The sequence below is a fragment of the Vipera berus genome (genome assembly GCF_964194415.1).
Source record: "Vipera berus genome assembly, chromosome: 6".
In the NCBI taxonomy this organism is placed as follows: Eukaryota; Metazoa; Chordata; class Lepidosauria; order Squamata; family Viperidae; genus Vipera; species Vipera berus.
The window spans coordinates 89,896,195-89,909,491 of NC_138208.1; the positions used below are offsets into that span (position 1 = coordinate 89,896,195).

General features: G+C 50.0%; 1 protein-coding gene across 3 annotated transcripts in view; it reads left to right on the forward strand.

Annotated features, from left to right (window-relative positions):
- The window catches only part of COPG2 (COPI coat complex subunit gamma 2), a 35,000-nt gene that overhangs the window by 15,949 nt on the left and 5,754 nt on the right, over nt 1–13,297 (forward strand). For all 3 annotated transcript variants that reach the window (XM_081331754.1, XM_081331752.1, XM_081331753.1), the window contains exons 11-20: nt 2,069–2,136; nt 3,258–3,446; nt 4,549–4,644; nt 5,927–6,170; nt 7,373–7,448; nt 9,590–9,693; nt 10,012–10,137; nt 10,826–10,888; nt 11,826–11,965; nt 12,989–13,160. In XM_081331754.1, the coding sequence (XP_081187880.1) occupies nt 2,069–2,136; nt 3,258–3,446; nt 4,549–4,644; nt 5,927–6,170; nt 7,373–7,448; nt 9,590–9,693; nt 10,012–10,137; nt 10,826–10,888; nt 11,826–11,965; nt 12,989–13,160 (1,278 nt within the window). The remainder of the gene's footprint in view (nt 1–2,068; nt 2,137–3,257; nt 3,447–4,548; nt 4,645–5,926; nt 6,171–7,372; nt 7,449–9,589; nt 9,694–10,011; nt 10,138–10,825; nt 10,889–11,825; nt 11,966–12,988; nt 13,161–13,297) is intronic.

The following is a 13,297-nucleotide window of genomic DNA, read 5'->3' on the forward strand; positions in this document are numbered from 1 at the left end:
CAAAAAAAAAATCCGCCGTGTAATAAAAGCCCATTAAAAAAAACACCCTACTCACCGTGGCAGCAACAACGCAAATCAAATCAGCCACAAGTTCTAACCGTGGTGCACAGGCTCCATTAAGGTCATAACTCAAGGACTACCCATGCAGGGAGTTCTCTGCTTCACAAACACAATTGGGACCAGAACATCCATCACTTAAGTGATTGAGATGACTCCCCACCCCCACCCTTCTGGATGCTTCCCCAGATGCCTCTCCAGGTGTCAGCTTGGAGGAGGATGAATTAATTCCCGGCATGTCAGGAGGGGAGTTGCTCAATGGCTCCAAGCAGCCGTCCGAGAGGGATTGGGCTGAAGCACAGAAGGCAGAGAGAAGGCAGGAGCAGAGGAGGTCAGCCTGATTACTTGAGAGGAAGCAGCCTTGTCCCTCTGGATGGGCTGCATCAGAAAGCTGGCTATTAAGCACAGCAGACCGAGGGAGGAATTGCTGGGAACAACGTATTTCCTACCTGTGTGCTTGCTGGTCGTTGCGATTCTTGCACTGACACCGTGTCTTGACTTGGATCGTGCCTTGTGAACTCTGGACTTTTTCTTGCCTCGCAAACCCCCTCGTCTTGTGGGTTTAATTTTTGCCCAATGGGTTTATTTCGATTGGGAAACTTTCACCTGCCTGGTGGACTCGTCACCCCTCACTCTGTGGACTAGCCTCGCTCTGCTGGTGGCTGGGCTGAATTGGGACACTTCTGGGGGGGATGTGCGGTTTCAGTGAAGGGAGTTGCGGGAAAATATGAATAAACCCACCAAACCACAGTTACATCTGTGTGTATGTGTGCGGGACTGAGTGCTATACGACTTGGCGACTTTTGTCGCAGAGGTTAACCCCACCGCACCCCCTTAGAAGCAACAACACAATCAAACCAGCCACTTCGGGGGCTCCGTCTCCATTTGTGGCCCACAGGCACACATGACACAACCAGGTTTTGGGGATCTTTCAGAAAAACAGGGTGGGGACCAACCGTATATCGGGGTGGGCGGAATGATGTTCCCTAGAGAAGGGGCCCCCACCGAGAAGGCCCTTTTTTGTGGTCCCACCAGGTGGACCTCTTTAACAGACAGGACCCACAACAGTTCTGGTGGGTCAGGGAGATATAACTGGGAAAAGATGGTCCTTCAGATATCCTGGCCCCAAACGTGGAGGGCTTTGAAGCTGACCACCATCAACCTTGAATTGGACCTGAAAGAAATCAGCATCTCTTGCAAGAGAGGCAACACCTGGCGACTCTGCGGCTTGCGTGAAACTGTTCAAACCGCTGCATTCTGAACTTGCTAAACCAGGGGGGCCCAACCTATGTGCCGTGGCCCACTACTGGGCCGTGGCCTACCGGCCACTTGGCCACAAGACAGGCTGGCCAGTGCACGCACGTGTGTGTGCATCCTCATCCCCACTCGCGCTAGCGCCGGTGGGCCCGTTTGCACATGCGCCCAGGGCTAGCAGTGGCGGCTAGCGCCTGTGCAAATGGGGCCACTAGCGTGCACGGGGTTTGTGCCTTCCATTTGGCACGCGCACAGTTGATGGCGGCTAGCGCCTACACCAATGGGGCCGCTAGCGCCATACAGGCTGTGCATCCTGTTTGTGTATGTACGCGGGCACTAGCCGCAGCAGTGGCTAGCGCCTGCGCGCCTCCACAAACAGCACTGCTAACTCCATTCGCGTGGGGTTCCATTCGCGAGCGCACACACAAATTTCCCAGCTGCTCTCTTTCCCTACGGGCCGCCAGCATGAAAAGATTGGTGACCTCTGCACTAATCCTCTGAATACTCTTCAAGGGCAGCCCCACATGAAACGCACAACAGTAGTCCAGTTAAGGTCAAGGGTCTTCTCGTTCTGCTGGCCTCCGCGGTAGCTTTGAAGCCCTCAGAGAGGTTGGCGGCGATGTAGAAGGGGTGTATTCATCTGGGTGGGTCGGAAATAGGCTACGGATGATGCGCTGTCCATCAAGCTCGACACCTCTCCCCCCCACACTCACAATGTGTGACAGGACCTCAAATTGTCATTTTGTTCTCCCCTCAGTGCTTCAGCTCTTCTGCAGTTCCCCCAAGCCCGTCCTGAGATACGCTGCCGTCAGAACCCTTAATAAGGTGAGCGCTGCTTCTACCGGGTGTAATTTATTTATCCATTAAATTGAGATGTCACGTCACCGTTGGGTGGCGGCGGGCCACTTTTGCGAACTGCTCAAAGTGAGGGCGAAACATGGCAACCTTAAATGCCTTCAGGCCGTCGTGCATTTACATTTCGTGCGACGTTAAACTTGGTTTAGTGACCGGCGTTGGGGGAAAAAAGGGACTCGCGACCGTTTTTCACGCTTAACAGCCATTGCGGCATCCCCCCGTGGTCATGTGATCCAAGGTCGGCCGCTCAGCCTCCAACTCCTATTTGCAGCGTCCCGGGGTCACATAATCCCCTTTGGCGACCTTAAGAGGAGCAAAGTCAATGAGGGAAGCCGGATCCACTTAACGACCGTGTGGCTATCTTAACAACTGCAACGATTTACTTAACTATATTAGGAAAGGTTGTAAAATGGGACGAAACTTATTTAGCAACTGTCTCACTTAGCAATGGAAATCTTAGGCTCGGCTGTGGTCGTAAGTCAAGGACTGCCTATAAAGAAGGGAGCAGTTAGCTATGAAGGACCACATTGCTTGGACTTCTCTCCAGAAGGGCAGAAATTCCTGATGATGGAATCAGCTGATAATGAAGAAGGATTTCTTGGCGTTACGTTTAATTTACTTATTTTATTGTGTAGTTTATTTTATACTTTATTTTATTATTTTACTTTTTATATTTTATTTTATATTTTATTTTACCTTATTGTTTTACTATTTTATTTCATTTTATTTCATTTTGTTTGGTTTTATTTATTTTATTTTTTTATTTTATTATTTCATTTCATTTCATTTTATTATTTATTTTATTATTTTACTTTTTATATTTTATTTTACCTTATTGTTTTACTATTTTATTTCATTTTGTTTCATTTTGTTTGGTTTTATTTATTTTATTTTATTATTATTTTATTTTATTATTTTATTTTATTTTATTTATTATTTTATTTTATTATTTTATTTTATTTTATTTTTTTATTTTATTTTATTTATTTTATTTTATTTATTTTATTTTATTTTATTATTTTATTTTATTTTATTTTATTTTATTTTATTTTATTTTATATCCTGTCAGCCTTTCTGGGTGCTTCTTTCAGGTGGCCATGAAGCATCCCTCGGCGGTGACGGCCTGCAATTTGGACCTGGAGAACCTGATCACCGATTCCAACCGCAGCATCGCCACGCTGGCCATCACCACCCTGCTGAAGACGGGCAGCGAGAGCAGCGTGGACCGGCTGATGAAGCAGATCTCCTCCTTCGTCTCTGAAATATCGGATGAGTTTAAGGTCAGCCTCCTAAACCAGTGTTTTTCAACCACTGTTCCGCGGCACACTAGTGTGCCGCGAGATGTTGCCTGGTGTGCCGTGGGAAAAATTGAAAAGTAATTATAAAATACTTTCTTTGTGTTTATTTGATTCCTATTCAAGAGAATTACTTTATATATAGTCAATATAGGCACAGAGTTAAATTTTTTAACATTTTCTAATGGTGGAGTGCCTCGTGATTTTTTTCATGAAACAAGTGTGCCTTTGCCCAAAAAAGGTTGAAAAACACTGTCCTAAACAACCTCTTCCCCACCGTTCCCAACCAACTGGCCCGTGGCCCGATAGCAGGCCGTGGACCTGCCGCTTGTGCAAATGGCCTCGTGAGTGCGTGAAGCTCCATTTGCACAAGCGGCAGTGCAAGCCGCTTGGGTATAGACCCCCCCCCTCCCTTCTAGCACTGATGATCTTACCTAGTTGGGTCATGAAACGTCTGCAGGAAAGCCACCCAGCTCAGAGAGCGTCAAGCACTGCACTCTCCTCCTCCTCCTCCACTCCTCTCCACAAACCCCACTCTCTTCGAGTACTGATGATATTACCTAGTTAGGTCATGAAACGTCTGCGAGAAAACCCCCCAGCTCAGAGAGCACCAGGGACCCCCACAGTGACACAAATAGCTTCTTTAATCCGACAAGAGTCTGTCTCTAGGTGAAGAACAGTTAAGAAACGACTCTTGAGTAATCCCATTTGATTCTTTTGGGACCTTGCAACCGTTCTCTTCCCCGCACATCGATGCCTTTTCCATTTTAAGCCATCCCTAGCATAACCGAGAGCAGAAGCTTTCAATCTTGACCACTTGAAGACGCTGGACTTCAACTCCCAGAATTCCCCAGCCAGCTATGCTATGCTGGCTGGGGAATTCTGGGAGTGGAAGTCCCTGCGTCTTCAAGTGGTCAAGACTGAGAAACCCTTGTGTGCTGCCCACATCTCTCCATCATACAAGACCACCTTCTGCTGCTCGTGCCCTCATGATGCCCTACACAAAGCTTCCCAGAAGCTCTTGAATCGACTTGCTTCAGAGAAACGACCGGTCCTCACTCAACGCCGTGCCGTCGTTGCCTTGCAGGTGGTGGTCGTCCAAGCCATCAGTGCTCTGTGCCAGAAATACCCCCGGAAACACAGTGTCATGATGACCTTCCTGTCCAACATGCTTCGGGATGACGTAAGCCACCTCGTCTGCATTGGGGTGGGGTGGGGTTTTCCTGCAGCCTTCCGTTGGGGGAACCTAACCTACCGGGGTGGGGGTGGAGTGGGGGGGGTGTAGCCAGATTTGCTGAACGACCTTGACTGCCTTAACCACTGCGGCGATTCGCATGACGAGAAAGGTTGTCAAATGAGGCAAAAACTCCCGTCGCAACTGCCATCGCTTAGCAGCAGAGATTTGGGGGTCAATTGTGGACGTAAGTCGAGGACCACTGGGTAAACAAAGGAGCAGTTAGGGTGGGGGGGTCAAGGATCCCGTCCCTTGGCCTTCTCTCCGTAATGGCAGAATTCCCTGCTGCTGGAGTCGGCTGATCGCGAAGGGCGTTCTCCCGGAGTTCACGTTTTATGTTAGTTATTGATTTTCTTTCGTTTTTATTGTATTTAAAAAAATAAATAAATGTCAGAGCATGCACAGTCTTCCCGCGCTGAGGTAGCCCAGGAGTAAAAACAGTAAACCGTGATTGGTATTCAATGTGGTTTGTATTACACACTATCTACAAATGTGCTAGAAACAAAATACATGCAGGTGGTGATAATTCAGCTAACTCCAATGCGGTGGCTCAGTGGGTTAGGACGCTGAGCTTGTCTATCAGAAGTTCGGCAGTTTGGCGGGTCGAATCCCGAGGGCCGCGTAACAAAGTGAGCGCCTGTTACTCGTCCCAGCTTCTGCCAACCTAGCAGTTCGAAAGCACGTAAAAATGCAAGTAGAAAAATAGGGACCACTACGGTGGGAAGGTAACAGCGCTCCGTGTGCCTTTGGCGTCTACTTATGCCGGCCACATGACCATGGAGACGTCCTCAGACAAGCGCCGGCTCTTCGGCTTTCAAATGGAGATGAGCACCGCCCCCTAGAGTCAGAAACGACAAGCACGCATGTGCGGGGGAACCTTTACCTTTACCTTACCAATGCACAGCAGTTACAGCAGGGAACAGACGAGAGAGAGAGAGAGAGAGAGAGAGAGAGAGAGAGAGAGACTAGCAAAAAGCCTTCCCTTTTATACTCAGGCTCTTAAAGGGATACACACACTGGTTAGCTTCTAAAGCAATAGCTTGACCAAAAATATATTTTAGCCTCCAGGGCTTCAGCTTTCCTCTTGAGGGTCTTCCTGTAAGCCTTTCTGGGTGGTTTTTTTAGGGGGCCATGAAATGATTTGGGCCTCAGTTGTAGTCGTAAGTCGAGGACCTCAGGCCTGACTGCTGCTCTGCACATCTGCTGTGTGTCTCTCCCCCCCCTCCCGCAGGGAGGCTTCGAATACAAGCGGGCCATTGTGGACTGCATCATTGACATCATCGAGGAGAACCCTGAAAGCAAAGAGCCGGGCTTGGCCCACCTGTGCGAGTTCATTGAAGACTGCGAGCACACGGTGCTGGCCACCAAGATCCTCCACCTGCTGGGCAAGGAGGGGCCCAGGACCCCCTCCCCTTCCAAGTATATCCGCTTCATCTTCAACCGGGTGGTGCTGGAGAACGAAGCCGTTCGGGCCGGTGAGTTTGGGAAGGGGCAATGGCCTCCCTTCCACAGCCGGTCTGGTTTGTGTTGAGGGGCTTTAAGATGGGTGGACTTCAACTCCAAGAATTCCCCAGCCAGCTGGCTTTAAGATGAGTGGACTTCAACTCCCAGAATTCCCCAGCCAATCTGTTTTAAGATGGGTGGACTTCAACTCCCAGAATTCCCCAGCCAGCTGGCTTTAAGATAAATGGACTTCAACTCCCAGAATGCCCCAGACAGCTTGCTTTAGATAAATGGACTTCAACTCCCAGAATTCCCCAGCCAGCTGGCTTTAATATGGGTGGACTTCAACTCCCAGAATGCCCCCGACAGCTTTAAGAGAAATGGACTTCAATTCCCAAAATCCCCCAGCCAGCTAGCTTTAAGTGAAATGGACTTCAACTCCCAGAATCCCCCAGCCAGCTGACTTTAAGATAAATGGATTTCAACTCCCAGAATCCCCCAACCAGCTGGCTTTAAGATAAATGGACTTCAACTCCCAGAATTCTCTAGCCAGCCTATTTTATGATGGGTGGACCTCAATTCCCAGAATTGAGCTCTGCTGGCCAGGGAATTCTAGGAGATGAAGTCCACATACAGGTAGTCCTCAAACCTACGACCGTAATGGGCAAATTAATTCATCACACTTGTAAAGTGGATCGCCATATGCTGGCTGGGGAATTCTGGGAGATGAAGTCCATATACAGGTAATCCTCGAGTTATCCCCGTAATGGACAGGCTAAGAATGTCGTGACTCCTAAAATGGATCATCTCCTGACCCAATTTTGCAACCTTTTTTGCAGCTGCCATTAAGTGAACCCATTGTTCGCTTATGGGACATTTTTGCTAAAGGCCAGGGCGTCCCTTGAAATTTCAGAACCGGGTTGCAAATAACTTGAGTTGCTCCTTTGTAAACTTTGAATGTCCACTAAGCAACTGGTTGTAAATTGAGAACTACATATATCTTAAAAGTTACCGAGACCAAGCCATAACCGTCGTTAAGAGAAACTCCTTGGGTACTCCAGCTTGGCCTTGGAAGTCCTTGAGATGGACTAGCCACTTGAAAGTGACTTCTTTTTATTTGGCTGGGCAGCTTCGAGCAGAAAAATATTTAAAATGAAAAGATAAATATTGTCAGCTATATCAAATGACCGATAACATGACATCGTTTTGCCTCTTGCCTTGCCTTCCTCTGCAGCGGCCGTCAGCGCTCTGGCCAAATTCGGGGCCCAGAATGAGAGTCTTCTGCCCAGCGTTTTGGTGCTCCTGCAGAGGTGAGTTCAACCCTCCGCCCCTTACACAAACACACACACACACACAACACAAACAGACACAAATCCAAATTTCTTCTGAACTCATTGTAAGTTGAGGACTTATACGTGTCTTAAAAGTTGCTGAGCCGTACCGTCGTAGGAGAAACTCCCAGGGTGCTTCTGCTCCTGTCATGGAAGTCCTTCAGATGGACTAGCCACTTGAAAGTGATTGCTATTTATTGGTCTGGGCAGCATAGAGCCAAATGGATTCTCTCTTTTTTCTGGGCCTCCCTAAAGCTAGACTTGGAACGACTCTCAAGCTGTCTTTCTCGGCTTTTCTTTAGGCCAGGGGCCTTCAAACTTGGCCCTTTTAACATCTGTGGACTTCAACTCCCAGAATTCCTCAGCCGGCCATTTTGATGAAATTGGGGGCTTGGATCCAGACCAGGGGCCTTCAAACTCGGCCCTTTTATCAACTGTGGACTTCAACTCCCAGAATTCCTCAGTCAGCCCGGGCTGGCTGAGGAATTCTGGGAGTTGAAGTCCATAGGTCATAAAAGGGCCGAGTTTGAAGGCCGCTGCTTTAGGCCGTGGGTGATTTCGGCCCTACTTCGGGTTTTAGGGAGGGCTGGTTGAACCTGGGCCGTTTCCCCTCCCCTCTCTCTCAAAATTCTGACACTTGGCAACTTATTCACACTTATTCACACTTACGACGGTTGAGGTGTCCCGGGGTCATGTGATCCCCTTTTGCGACCTTCTGACAAGCACAGTCAATGGGAAAATCAGATTCCCTTAACAATCAGATTGTTACTGCAGTGATTCACTTAATAACCGGGGCAAGAACGATGGTAAAATGGGGCAACCCTCACTTAATGACTGTTTTCCACACTTACAACGGGTTGCAGCATCCCCATGGTCACGTGAGCCAAATTCAGAGGCTTGGCAACTGACTCGCATTTGAGACGGTTGAAGCGTCCCGGGGGGGGGTTGTCACGTGATCCCGTTTTGCGACCTTCTGACAAGCAAAGTCAAGGGGGTGGGAGCCGGATTTGTTTAACGACTGTGCTCCTCACGTAAGAACTGCAGTGATTCGCTTAACGGCTGTGGCGAGAAAGGTCGTAAATGGGGACAAAACTCACCTAACAACCATCTCGCTTAGCAACGGAAACGTTGGACTCCGTTGTGACCGTAAGTGGAGGACTACTTGTAGTTTGGCCCTCCACAAGAGTCGAAATTTCTCAGGTGCTCAGCCCTGGGCTAGAGGTGTATGTGTGTGTTTGTGGCTTTTGTGTGCTTAAGCTGGCAGTTCATAAGTTGCATTTTAAGGCTGGTGGTTTTTGTCCACCAAGAAGCTTCTGACCAATGTTGGTCTCACATTTCCTCTTTGGCTTCCTCCTCCTCCTCCTCCTCCCTCCTCTTCCTCCTCCCATCTTCCTCCTCCTCCCGTCTTCCTCTTCGTCCTCCCCCATCTTCCTCTTCCTCCTCCCATCTTTTCTCTTCCTCTTCATCCTCTTCCTCCTCCCATCTTCCTCTTCCTCTTCATCCTCTTCCTCCTCCCATCTGCCTCTTCTTCTTCCTCCTCCCATCTTCCTCCTCCTCCCGTCTTCCTCTTCGTCCTCCCCATCTTCCTCTTCCTCCTCCTCCCATCTTCCTCTTCATCCTCTTCCTCCTCCCATCTTCCTCTTCCTCTTCATCCTCTTCCTCCTCCTCCCGTCTTCTTCCTCCTCCTCCCATCTTCCTCTTCATCCTCCTCCTCCTCCCGTCTTCCTCCTCCTCCTCCCATCTTCCTCCTCCTCCCATCTTCGTCTTCATCCTCTTCCTCCTCCCATGTTTCTCCTCCTCCCCTCCTCCTCCTCCCATCTTTCTCTTCCTCTTCCTCCTCTTCCTCCTCCCATCTTTCTCCTCCTCCCATCCTCCTCCCATCTTCCTCTTCCTCTTCATCCTCTTCCTCCTCCCATCCTTCTCCTCCTCCTCCTCCTCCCATCTTCCTTTTCCTCCTCCTTCTCGTCCTTCTCCTGTCTTCCTCCCGTCTTCCTCCTCCTCCTCCCCCTCCCGTCTTCTTCCTCCTCCTGTCCTCCTCCTCCTCCTCCCGTCTTCCTCCTCTTCCTTCTCCTCCCGTCTTCCTCCTCCTCCTCCCCCTCCCCTCCTCCCCCTCCCCGCAGGTGTGTGATGGACAGCGATGACGAAGTCCGGGACCGAGCCACCTTCTACCTGAACGTGCTGCAGCAGAGACAGCTGGCTCTCAACGCTGCCTACATCTTTAATGGTAGGGGGCCGAATCACAGAGCTGGGAGGGACCCTGGAGGCCTTCCAGTCCAACCCCCTGCTCAAGCAGGAGACCCCGTGCCACTTCAGGCCACGTGGCTGTCCAGTCTCTTCTGGAAACCAACCCCCCCCCAGCGATGGAGCGCCCCCACCCCCTCTGAAGTCAAAGCCCTCCCACTGAGCAGTTGCTCCCACTGCCAGGATACTCCTCCTTGCTTCTCACCATCTGGGTCCCTTGGCCAGCGGTGACACCTTCTTTCGAAACCTGGCAGCTGGATTCAAACCCACCCACCCCCACCCGCCATTTTGTCTTGGGCAGGTCTGACTGTCTCCATTCCCGGCATGGAAAAGGCCTTGCACCAGTACACGCTGGAGCCTTCAGACAAGCCTTTCGACATGAGGTCCGTGCCGCTGGCCACCGCCCCGGTCTTTGAGCAGAAAGCAGGTACTGGACTAGAGCAGGGGTAGGCAACCATGGCTCTTTTATGACTCATGGACTTCAACTCCCAGAATTCCTGAGCCAGCCAGGCTGAGGGGAAAGGGAGAGTTTTCCAAGCTGAGCCATGCTGGCTCAGGAATTCTGGGAGTTGAAGTCCAGAAGTCATCAAGGGGGCCATAGTTTCCCCCATGCTGGCTCAGGAATTCTGGGAGTTGAAGGCCGCAAGTCATGAAGGGGCCATAATTTCCCCATGCTGGCTCAGGAATTCTGGGAGTTGAAGTCCACAAGTCATGAAGGGGCCAAAGTTTCCCCCATGCTGGCTCAGGAATTCTGGGAGTTGAAGTCCATGAGTCATAAAAGAGCCACGGTTGCCTACCCCTGGACTAGAGGGTTGTCCGGCTAAGGCCTGTGTGTGTGTGTGTGTGTGTGTGTGTGTGTGTGTGTTTTGAGGGCCACAGGGACCTTTGAAAGGCTTCTCATTCCAGAAGCTTCTTCAGCTCTGACTGGGATGGTGAGGAATGGCAGGATTTATACTGCTTGCAGACAGCCAGTCATTTGCCTTCTTTTTAGAGGGTCGTTGAGACCACTTGGGGGAACGACCTGTATGATTGTGAATTTTTTTTTCCTCTTTGCATCCAATTCTCTTACCTTCCTGGGTCAGAAATATTAACGGTGGTTTAATTTTCGATTTCAGAGATTTCCCTGGTGGCCAACAAGCCTGAAAAAATGGCTCCTTCACGACAAGACATCTTCCAGGGTAAAGATGTTTTTGTTCTCCACCACCATCTGAATTCGCCCCTCGCGCTTTGAGACAGGACAAAAGGTCGACCTTGTAGAGATTAACGAAACGTTGCTTTTTTTTTTGTTTGTTCGTTTCCTGCCTTAATTTTTACCAACAGCTCAAGGCAGAGGACACATCCACACCTCCTTTTCCCCATAGATTGGGCTGAGAGAGAAGGATTGGCCCAAATTCACACAGCCGGCTTTCGTGCCTAAGACGAGACTAGAACTCACCATCTCCTGGTGATTGGCCCAAAGTCACCCAGCCGTCTTTCATGCCTAAGGCGGGACTAGAATTCACTATCTCCTGCTTTTTTATTTGGAATTTTGACCCTAAACCCTAAACTGAGCCCTGGTGGCACAGTGGTTAGAACGCAGTACTGCAGGTGAATTCTGCCGGCTGCCGGCAGTTGGCAGTTCGATCGTGACCAGCTCAGGGTTGACTCAGCCGTCCATCCTTCCGAGGTCGGTAAAAGGAGGACCCAGATTGTTGAGAGCAAGAGGGTGACTCTGTAAACCGCATAGACCGTGAAGTAGTATATAAGTGTAAGTGTTATTGGTTAGTGGAAAGGGAAGGAAGGAAGGAAGGAAGGAAGGAAGGAAGGAAAGAAGGAAGGAAGGAAGGAAGGAAGGAAGGAAGGAAGGAAGGAAGGAAGGAAGGAAGGAAAAAAAGGGAGGGAGGGCCCTGGTGGTGCAGTGGCTAGAATGCAGTATTGCAGGCTAACTCTGCCCCCTGCTAGCAGTTCAGTCCTCAACTTCCATCCTTCCAAAGTCAGTAAAATGAGGACCCAGACTGTTGGGGGCAAAAGGCTGACTTTGAGCACTGTGAAGCGGTATATAAGTCTTACTGCTAAGCGCTATTGCTATATTATTTATTTTCTTTTATCTCTGATTGCTCTTTCTTCCCCGTTTAGAACAATTGGCAGCCATTCCGGAATTCAAGAACCTGGGCCCGCTTTTCAAGTCCTCTGAAGCCGTGCAGCTGACGGAGGCTGAGACCGAGTATTTTGTCCGCTGTATTAAGCACGTCTTTGCGAATCACGTTGTCTTCCAGGTAAAAAAAAACAAAAAAGAGAGACAAAAAAGCAAATATTGGGGACATTGGCAGAGTAAACTAACGAAAGAGACTTGAAGCTAGTTAAGTTCAGTTTAGAATCGTTCACCGTCACCTCTCTGTAGAGCAGCATAGGCCACTTTAACACCCGTGGACTTCAACTCCCAGAATTCAGCCCAGGGGAATTCTGGGAATTGAAGTCCACAGATCACAAAGCAGCCAACGTTGGGCACCCATGTCATAGGGCAGGGGTCTTCAAACTTGGCCCTTTTAGGAGTGGTGGACTTCAACCCTACAATCCTCCTCCTCCTCTCCACAAACCTCACTCCCCTTCTAGCACTGATGATGTTCCCTAGTTGGGTCATGAAATGTCTGCAAGAAAACCGCCAAGCTCAGAGAGCACCAAGGACCCCACAGTCATCTCCTCCTCTTCCTCCTCCTCCTCCTCCTCCTCCTCCTCCTCTCCACAAACCTCACTCCCCTTCTAACACTGATGATATCCCTTAGTTGGGTCATGAAATGTCTGCAAGGAAACAAGTTAAGTTCAGAGAGCACCAAGGACCCCCACAGTCCCCTTCCTCCTCCTCCTCCTCTTCCTCCTCCTCCTCCTCCTCTCTACAACCCTCACTCCCCTTCTAGCACTGATGATGTTCCCTAGTTGGGTCATGAAATGTCTGCAAGAAAACCGCCAAGCTCAGAGAGCACCAAGGACCCTACAGTCATTCTCCTCCTCCTCCTCCTCCTCTTCCTCCTCCTTGCAACCCCCATTCCCATCTAGCCCTGATGACATTACTTAACCAGGCAATGAAACATCTGTAAGGTAACCACCCAGCTCAGAGAGCACCAAGGACCACTCATTTCAACCCTGAGCTGCAAATATTCTCCTTATTGGTTCCCCCTTGGCTGTTTGAGAGAGCCACCCACCTACCTGCACCTTGTTTGTAAAAGTTATGCTGCTACCCAGCCAGGCTCTGGAGCCAAGGCAAACTTGGAGTCCCCACCAGGCGCCCTTCTTTCTTTCAGTTCGATTGCACCAACACCCTCAACGACCAGCTCCTGGAAAAAGTGACGGTTCAGATGGAGCCTTCAGAAGCCTACGAAGTCCTCCGTTGCCTCCCGGCTCCCAGCCTTTCCTACAACCAGCCGGGCATGTGTTACACCCTGGTGCAACTGCCCCTGGACGACCCTACCGCAGGTACCGCCAGGGAAGCCTTTCTCTTCCAGATGTTCTTCTAGATGCGCATCCCTTCCCCCATGGGGGGGTCCACCTCTGCCTTGAGGCTCCGATTCCCCCTCCATTCCTCTCTCCGTGTCGGCTTTCTTGGCCAGTTT